Source organism: Nicotiana tabacum, chromosome 8 (genome assembly GCF_000715075.1).
Source record: "Nicotiana tabacum cultivar K326 chromosome 8, ASM71507v2, whole genome shotgun sequence".
Taxonomy (NCBI): Eukaryota; Viridiplantae; Streptophyta; class Magnoliopsida; order Solanales; family Solanaceae; genus Nicotiana; species Nicotiana tabacum.
In genome coordinates this window covers 126,320,945-126,330,874 of record NC_134087.1, presented here as the reverse complement: position 1 = coordinate 126,330,874, position 9,930 = coordinate 126,320,945, and the positions used below count along the sequence as shown (strand labels likewise).

At 34.1% G+C, this 9,930-nt stretch overlaps 1 protein-coding gene across 4 annotated transcripts; it reads left to right on the top strand.

Annotated features, from left to right (window-relative positions):
- The first annotated feature begins 3,252 nt into the window (after nucleotides 1-3,252).
- LOC107788055 (protein DEHYDRATION-INDUCED 19 homolog 5) lies at nucleotides 3,253-9,322 on the top strand. Of its 4 annotated transcripts, none has more exons than XM_075219625.1 (5): nucleotides 3,253-3,501; nucleotides 4,414-4,553; nucleotides 4,726-4,803; nucleotides 4,884-5,110; nucleotides 9,113-9,322. In XM_075219625.1, the coding sequence occupies exons 1-5, from the start codon at nucleotides 3,420-3,422 to the stop codon at nucleotides 9,162-9,164; spliced, it is 579 nt and encodes a 192-aa protein (XP_075075726.1). In that variant the 5' UTR covers nucleotides 3,253-3,419; the 3' UTR covers nucleotides 9,165-9,322. The 4 variants fall into 4 exon arrangements, with proteins under 4 accessions (XP_075075726.1, XP_016465191.1, XP_016465190.1 ...); XM_016609705.2 differs by lacking the exon at nucleotides 9,113-9,322 and adding an exon at nucleotides 6,033-6,329 and having other exon boundaries at nucleotides 3,254-3,501; XM_016609704.2 differs by lacking the exon at nucleotides 9,113-9,322 and adding an exon at nucleotides 6,030-6,329 and having other exon boundaries at nucleotides 3,272-3,501.
- Nucleotides 9,323-9,930: the final 608 nt, after the last annotated feature.

Sequence of the window (9,930 nt, the reverse complement as noted above, 5' to 3'; positions counted from 1 at the left end):
GAAATTATCAAGTCAAGTCTTTTTTCTTTCGTTTGTAACAGAAAAGTCACTTAACTATGTCTATAGCACTCAGAAGGTCATTCAGCCAGATTTCTCAAAATTTGGATTGTCAAATACCTATTTTACCCTCTAAAAATAGGTATTGACATTATGTACTTACCTATAGAACAAATAAAGTTTATCTATAAAATAAAAAAGAAAAGAATTAGTTTTCTAGCTTATATAATGTTGGAATAATAATAGAATTCAACATAATTTTCAAGAATATATAATGTATATTATAAAAATATTTTTATTTTAAATAATTATTTTTATATTACGTGCATAAAACCTTTATTTTTCTTTCATTCTCAGTTATGCAAATAATTTTTTGAGTTTTTGTTGTTAAGCCAAAATTATTATTATGAATAAATTGTTCCAATTAATTGTTTATTATGCTCAATATTTTATTATTCCAGCATTATATGCTTAAACACTATTTTATTTTTTAATTTATAATTAAAACTTATTTATTCTATAGGTAAGTCCATAATATAAATTAAAAAGAAAAAATCATAATATTAAAAAGTTTTTAAAAAGTAAAAAAGAAGATAAAAATTAATAATTTAGAGGGTAAAATAGCTATTTGGCAATCAATTTGAGAAATACCGAGAAACTCTACCGTGCTCCATGCAACTATGGTTGTTGATCTTGCAAAGTCTACTCGAAGGTTGAAGCCAAATTTTCTGAGTGCTATAAACATAGTTGAGAGACTTTACTATTACAAAAAAAGAAAAATATCTTCGATAGGTAATTTTGAATAATTAAGCGAGTATTTGAGTAATGGACTACTAAAACTACATTATCAAAATTCAAAGTATTTGAGAACTAGTCAATTTTAATGTAGCAAGTCAAACAAACGGAGCAGAATACTTAACTGGAGAGGAAACTGCCATTTCCAGGGAATTTTTCAGTGAAAAGAAAGAACTTTATTTTACTATAGCTATAGGGTCACATGTCAATAGCTCTATTATCCAGCTTTGGAGTGTCAGAAAAGTTTCCCACTGTCCTTCCTCTGTTAAATACAGTGGGCATTTAATATTCCCAGATATTTGTGCAATGATAGAAGAATATCAAGCAATAAATAATCGTAAATATTAATGTAAATAAGGACAATGATTTACCCAATATTGAATGGGATGAATAATTTTTCTTTCTGACGATGATGAGTGAGAGACAAATCCTAAAATAATGGAACTGTTTTCGGATCTGTTGGAAAAGTATAAAATAACGAATGGTAGAATCTTAGTAAAAAGGTAGTGTTGGTATCTTATATAGCGAGAGAGCCTTCTTCTCAAAAAGTGTCCTTATCAAATGAATATTACATGCCCTCTCCCCTTATCTCTTTTTCTATTTATATGAGACATATCCCCGGTTTACCCTAAAAATACAAGTACAGAGAATATTTAATGGAATATTCTATTAAATATCCTAGTACAAAAACTAGCCATTAGTGCTCTGTTCTTGATATTTGACCTCAACCGTTATTAACTGCCCGACTACGAGCCCACTATTTACTAGTCGATCTCGGCCACATCATTTTTCATAACACCACTTCATGTTAAATTCTTTTGGGGCAGATTTTGACTTATACAAAAGCATGTTCATTAACAAATGAAGGTGTCCATTCAAAATTAAATTGTTTATCTTTTACTCAGGTGAAAACCTTTAAAAATTCTTTAACATTTTAGTAATAAGTGTTTTAAAAAAGAAATAAATTAAAAAACGACTAGTGGCAAAATTATATCTTAATATATATACATTAATTTAAAAAAAAACTAAACTATTTTCCAATACAACTACAACTTGAGTGCCTTTTTTATACACAATTTCCTTAATAGTGTGTTTAAAAAAATTGACACATTTATATATTTGGAAATAATTTAACTTTAAATTTTTTATTTTACCCATTTACTCTTAATGAGAAGTTTTTATAGCCACAAAATATCATGGTACCACAAAATTTTATTCCTTAAGATTTTAGGATCACATGTTTCAAATTCTTTTTTTTTTCTTAAACTTTGTGTTAAGTCAAACTAGAAAAGTCACTTAACTATGTCTAAAATTATCAAGTCCAGTCTTTTTTCTTTCGTTTGTAACAGAAAAGTCACTTAACTATGTCTATAGCACTCAAAAGGTCACTCAACCAGATTTCTCAAAATTTTGATTGTCAAATACCTATTTTACCTTCTAAAAATAGATATTTGATATTATGTACTTACCTATAGAACAAATGAATTTTTTTATAAAATAAAAATCATATATAATGTTGAAATAATAATAGACTTGAGCATAATTTTCAAGAATATATAATGTATATTATTTTAAATAATTATTTTCTATAATACGTGCTGGAATATGTATTTTAAAACATTAATTTTCTTTCATTCTCAATTGTGTAAATAAATTTTTGAATTTTTTTGTTAAAATCAAAATTATTATTACGAACAAATTATTCTAATTAACTTTCTACTATACTCAATATTTTATTATTCCAATGTTATATATGCTTAAATACTATTTTAATTTTTTTAATTTATAATTAAAATTTATTTATTCTATAGGTAAGTCCATAATATAAATTAAAAAGAAAAAATCATAATATTAAAAAGTTTTTAAAAAGTAAAAAAGAAGATAAAAATTAATAATTTAGAGGGTAAAATAGCTATTTGGCAATCAATTTGAGAAATACCGAGAAACTCTACCGTGCTCCATGCAACTATGGTTGTTGATCTTGCAAAGTCTACTCGAAGGTTGAAGCCAAATTTTCTGAGTGCTATAAGCATAGTTGAGAAACTTTACTATTACAAACAAAAGAAAAATATCTTCTATAGGTAATTTCGAATAATTAAGCAAGTATTTGAGTAATGGACTAGTAAAACTACATCATCAAAATTCAAAGTATTTGAGAACTAGTCAATTTTAATGTAGCAAGTCAAACAAACGGAGCAGAATACTTAACTGGAGAGGAAACTGCCATTTCCAGGGAATTTTTCAGTGAAAAGAAAGAACTTTATTTTACTATAGCTTAGGGTCACATGTCAATAGCTCTATTATCCAGCTTTTGAGTGTCAGAAAAGTTTCCCACTGTCCTTCCTATGTTAACTTTTGAGCACTAAATTACAAATTAGTACAACACAACATCCCATCAACTTAAAAGTTATAGTACTAGTAGAAGCTAGGAACATCATCAGCAACCACTCACTACTTTCTTCCTTTACTTAGATCTTAAAACCTTTTGTTTGTGGGGTTTTAGGTACCATCTGAAGATTCTATATAAACCAAATTGTTCTTTCCTTGTTTTGCTTGTACAAGAACAACAAGCTGACCATATTTTTTTTTACTGTCCAAACTATATTGAGATAGAAAAGAAGTGGACAATGGATGTGGACTTTTGGAGATCAAGAGTAAACTCGAGCAAGAATATTTCTGCTGTCCAATCTACTTATTTAATCAATTCTGGTAAATATCAATTGCATCACATGCTTTTGTCTTGTGAAGTAGTACTATTCTTGCACTGTTACTTCTCTTTTATTTTTCTACCTCAAATAATGTTGTGGGAGGCATTTTAGGTATCTGTCTTTGGGAGTTTAAATGCTAAGTTAGGCTTTTGGGTTGAATAGATATATAGTAGTATGCTTTTTCCTTCCACTTTGGCATGGCTTTTCGACTAACTGGTAAATTACCTATTGTAAGTTAGGAGTATCATCTTCATATTCTATTATTTTTCCTATTTTAACTTGCTTTTGTATTTGTTACTTTCTTGGATGGTGTTCTTACTTTCATTATTGTGTATTTGTGTTTCTCCTAGTGTTAGCATTTGAGATGCAGATATAGTAATGCATCTATTCTTCTTGTTTATCATGTAATTACATTTTCAGCTGGTTTATCAGTTTGAGAAAACACCACTAAATGGATGTACCATTGACCATTGTCTGTTACTACCTTAGGAAACTTTCTTTATTACTATCTTTATTAGTTGGTGGGGGGGGGGGGGTGACTGAGGTTAGGATGTGAAGGGTTGTTTAGGAAATTGGAAGTTTTGAAGATGGAACCTCTGGCTTTCATCTTCTATCCATTTGGTAGTATTTCCATTGGTAAGGCCTTCCCCGGACCTCGCGCATAGCGGGAACTTAGTGCACCGGGCTGCCCTTAGGGGTGAAAACTTGGATGACAAATTAAGTCAAGACTTGCAAGGAGGGATCATATGCCAGAGTTTCTTTTTTGGACTTGGGAAAGATTAATACTTGAAACGCATAACCTTGGGGATAAAGACATGCTACTTCACTTATTTATACTAGACTAGATTGGTGATGATGTATTTTATTTCCTAAACTTCAAACCTTATGATTCTTTGTTTTGGAAATTAAACAGATTCTCACTTGAATGTGAACAATGAAGGAGAAGAAGATGTTAGGACTTGGTTCCCTTGCCCTTTCTGTTATGTCGAAATTGAAGTGCCAATGCTTTGCTACCATTTGCAAGATGAGCATTGTTTCGACTTAAAAAACGCGGTAATGTCAAGTGATGCTTCCTTACATTACATCCTTTTAACATATATTTCTCTTATGTTATATGCAAAATGAAGTGTAAGACTGCACTACTATAAACTTTTCAATCTTTTCTATGCATTTGTACTGAAGATCTGTATGAATTGATCAATCTACTTGACGTTTCTAATTCCAGGTCTGTCCCATATGTGCTGCAAGTTTGGGAAAAGATCCTATTGTACATTTTTCTGTACAACATGCACAGTCAGTTAAGGTAAACATATTTCACCTTTCAAATATATAGTTTTGACTATAAAAGATATCAATTAACCCTGCTCCCTACCTCATTTCCAGAGAAGGAGAAAATACCTAAAATCTGGCTACTGGGATAATGCCACTGCTATGATTGGGAAGGATCTTCAAGATATAACTTCGTATTTTGAGATAAATTCCGGGGTTGGTCGGTACAAAGGGCACGAACCTGCTTCTGATCCACTTCTATTGCCATTTCTCTGCAATGTACCTCCTACTGATACCGAAAGCAGGTGCCAAGACAAGTCTTCTGTTTCTGAAATAGAAAGGTACTAGTCTCATCAACTTTCTTTTGATATACCTGTATATAAGTTATTTATTCGTTCGTTCTCTTTTTTTACATGCAAGTTTCCTCATAAAACGAAAATGGAGTAAATGCTAAACCTGAAAGTTAATACCTGAGTAAGTGTGAAATTTCAGTTTGTACCTTTTTCAATTTTTGTATTCGTTGTCACTATAACCAACAATAAAATCCACCCTCGCTTTTCTCAACCCAAAGCCAAGCTATATATCCTATTAAGTTTTTGTGTTCAGCTATTGCTTTTGGTGATTCATCAGCTAAAAAACTTGGGCTTCCTCTCTTTGCTAGTGTTGAGTTCGTTTGTCGTACATATGTATTAGAATTCTCTCTCTGCATTTGGGGATAAGAATCAGAATTCAGAGAAATCTCTGTTTGTTTGCCTAGATGAATAATGATTCCAATATTTAGGGCCAACTTTTGTGTATGCACTGACACTGAGATTGAACAATCAGACAGTTCATGCGAGTAGTATATGCTTCCATCTTATAAACAAAACTATAGTTGTTCCCTAAATTGCTTATTTTGAACAGTAGCATACATACTCTAGAGAACGCTGAGGTACTAACGAGTGTCAACAGCTGTGGTTGTACATGTCTTTGATATTTCTTTTTCTCCCCTTTGTCATCACTAACCTGCCACACTCCCGCCAAAAGGGAATTTTTTTTCGCACTGACGGTGCAAGGATTGTATAGACAATCAGGCAGATAACTTCATTTTAATAAGCAATATGGCGAATAACTTAGAACTATGTTGCCTGGACTCTCCGGGAATGTCGCTCACGGGTGCGACATCATTTTGGAGCAATATTAATGCACTGTCAATACTAAAATAAAATGGTTATAAGGAACTGGTGCTAAGTTAACAGTAGAATCTGTTCTCTTCTGCAGCAGGAAGCTGCTCGTATCTAATCCAGCAGTGGAAGAGGATTCTGAAGAGAAGAGGCAGAGAGCTGCATTCCTTCAAGAGCTGATTACGTCAACTATCTTCTAGGAAATCATCCAATTTTTGAAAAAGAATCTCATTCGGACTTTACTAGCAAAACAGTAATGTAATGTAATACAAGATTATAATATCTCAAACTAATTATATATATCTAAATAGGCACTTTAGAGTTGAAGTATGTTGTTGCATCTCATTTGTGTTTGAGGACCAACTTATTTATTGTTACAGCATATATCTTTCTTTCACTTAAGCCTGCATTTGATTTGGCTTTGCTCTTAAAGTCTCACAAACCTAAGCAGTTTTCTTCACTTTTTAGGGATATTCATCGGCTGGTTTGGTACATTATGAAAGAATTTTTTCGGTTTATGCAATTCGGTAATTTCGGGATTACTCTTTTGTGATGACCCGAAAGGTCATCTCTTGTTTTAAAAATTAAAGCTGTGTCCAGAGGCCTTAAAAACATCTTTTTGTCTCACCTCGAATTGCGTGCACAATTCGGGTGCGTTTTCAGAAAGCTTTTAGGTGAAATTTAAGTAAAATAAGGAAATTAGCCTTTAAATTTGATTAAAATTGACTTTGGTCAACATTATCGGTAAACAGACCCGTGATTCGATTGTCTCATAGGGTCCGTAGTAAAATATGGGACTTGGACGTATGCCTGGAATCAACTTCCGAAATCCCAAGCCCGAGAATTTTTTTTAAAGAAAATTGTTTGCTAGAAAATATAAAGGCTTTTAGAAGTGAAATGATGCATTTTTTTGATGGTATCGGGCCCGTATATTGGTTCCGAAGCCCGGTACAGGTTTAAAATAATAATTTAGTCGAATCTGTGAAGTTTGGTAAGAATCGGAGTTCATCTGGTATAAATCGAACCTTTATTTGAGAAAATGGAAATTTTGATGTTCTTAAGGAATTTCATGAATTTGAGGTTTAATTCATAGTTGCTGATGTTATTTTAATGATTTGATCGCACGAACAAGTCCGTATGATGTTTTGTGTGCATGTTTGGTTTGGAGGCCCGAGGGCTCGGATGAGTTTTGGATAAGCTACGGGGTGAATTTGACTTAGGAAATTGCGAGATCAGGCTTCGCAAATACGAAGTTCTCAGGCTTGGAAAATGCGACCCGGGCGTCGCAATTACGAACCAAGTCTGGGCAGGCCATTCTCGCAAATGCGACATTTTGGTCGCAAATGCGAAAGGGACAGGGGTCGCAAATGCGACTATTCCTTTGCAAATGCGAAGCTGATAGGGTTCGCAATTGCGAACCCCTGGTCGCAATTGCGACAACTGAGACCTATTAAGTGGGATTTTGACGGGATTCTTCTCATTTTTCAAACCCTAAAACATCTTGGGTGATTTTCCAAAGAAAGGTTCTTCTCCACATCATTTGTAAGTCATTTCTAACTCATTTCTTTCAATCTAATCCATCTTTTTACATGATTTCATTTCAAAATCAAGGGTTTTTCATGGGAAATTGGGTGATTTTAGGTAAAATTTAGGATTTTCAAATTTTGGGAATTTGGACATCGATTTGAGGTCCGATTTCAAAACAAATTATATATTTGAGTTCGTGGGAGATCGGGTTTTGGTTCAAACTTCGAGTTTTGACCAAGCGGGCCCGAGGTTGATTTTTGACTTTTTGGGAAAAACAATGGGAAATCTATTTTCATGCATTAGAATTGGTTTAATTAGCATATATTAATGTTATTAAGTATATTGTGACTAGATACAAGCGAATTGGAAGTGGAATCGAGAGGTAAAGCGATAGTTGAGGCTTGATTGTGTTCGTGACATTGATGTAAGTGTTTGGTCTAACCTTAGTTTGAGGGAATAAGAGTTGTGGTCTTAATTGCTATGTGTTAAGTGTTGAGTGCGACGTATGAGTGTGGTGACGAGTATCTATACGTGGGTGTCAAGCATGCCTGTGAGTCTTATACTATAATTGTTATGATTCCGTTATGTATTGTCCATGCTTTATATAATGATTTTAAATATTGAACAAGGCTTGTGAAACTATTCTTGGTAATTGACCATTGTCGAGTATTGGCTCAAGTTGAGACTTAGGTTGTGAAATGATTGTCGAAACGATATGAGATACTCCCTGCGTTTCAATTTATGTGAACCTAATTCCTTTTTAGTCCGTGCAAAAAAAATGACCTCTTTCCCTATTTGGAAACAATTACCTTTATACAATGATTTATAGCCACACAAAATATATGTGCTTCATTTTACACCACAAGTTTAAAAATCTTTTCTCTTTTCTTAAACTTCGTGCCCAGTCAAATAGGTTCACATAAATTGAAACGGAGGGAGTATATTGTTGATTCCCTTGTCGGGATGTAATTATTTATGATATTGTTTCCCTTGCTAGGACGTTATCGTTTATGATATTATTTCCCTTGCCGGGATGTTATTGCTTAGATATTATTTTTCTTGCTGGGATATTATTGTTATGCTATTGTTCCCTTGCCGGGATTCTTTTGTGATTGGTGTTGATTTGTATATGGGAATCGGGTTGCACGCCGCAACAAAATTATATGGGATCGGGTCGCACGCCGCAACAAGCAGTAATAAGGAAAGACAGGTGGGGTCGGGTTGCATCCCATAACATCATTATATGATTTGGGATCGGGTTGCACGCCGTAACAATATTATATGATTGAGATCGGATTGCACGCTACAACAGTATTATATGATTAAGATCGGGTTGCATGCCGCAACAAGAAAGAATAAAAGTGAATATTGATTCGTTGCTGTCTTTCTTATTCTTACTTATATGAAATTTATGATGTTCTTTATACTTTTCTACTGAAATTCTGTTAGTACTTGATATTCCCCACAACATGTTCCCCCTTCCCATCTTTAACTGCTAGTTTCTATTATTACTATTTGCCGTATATTATTTAACTGCACAAGTTTATTTGGTAGTCTTTTCCTAGCCTCGTCACTACTTCGCCGAGGTTAGGCTCGACACTTACCAACACATGTGGTCGATTGTGCTGATACTACACTCTACATTATGTGCAGATCCCGGTACTGGAGCTTTTGGACCATAGCGAGGTTGCTGCCTTCAGTCTAGCGGAGAACCGATGTAGTCCTGCAGACGTCCGCAGGCCTTGGCGTCCCCTTCTATCCTTTCCATTATGTTTTTATTTATTTCAAAGACAGACTTGTATTTTTCTATTCAGACCATTGTTTGTAGTATTCGCAGATGGTCCGTGACATTGTGACACCAGTTCTGGGTAGAGTTGTATTTTGAATTTTCGTATTAGTATTAGTTAAATTATCAGATTTCGTCTTCCGTATTTCTTTTATTATTACTATTATTCCGCTATTGATCACATGTTAATTTGAAATTGTTAAAAGGTTAAGGAAAAAGGGTAATAAAATCTGTAACACTCGGCTTGCCTAGGTTTCACGAGTAGGCGCCGTCATAACTCTCGAGGGTGGAAAATCTGGGTCGTGATAAGTTGGTATCAGAGCTCTAGGTTTCTTAGGTCTCACAATTCACGGACCAGCTTAGTAGAGTCTAAGGGATCGGTATGGAGACGTCTGTGTTTATCCCCCAGAGGATATAGAGTTTAGGAAAACTTCACATCTACTCTTTCCTGTCGTGCGACTTGATTTCTCAATGCTAATTGAACTTCCACTCTGTTCTTTCGCAGATGGTGAGAACACGTACTGCTTCATCAGCTGGCCAACAGCCCGAGCCCCTAGTAGCAGCTCCTACGAGGGGCAGAGGCCGAGGGTGTGCTAGGGTCCGAGGCAGAGGCAAAGCTCAGCGCAGAGCTAGAGCAGCAGCACCAGCGGCAGAGCCTCAGGTTTAGTTTGACGACGAGGTTCCA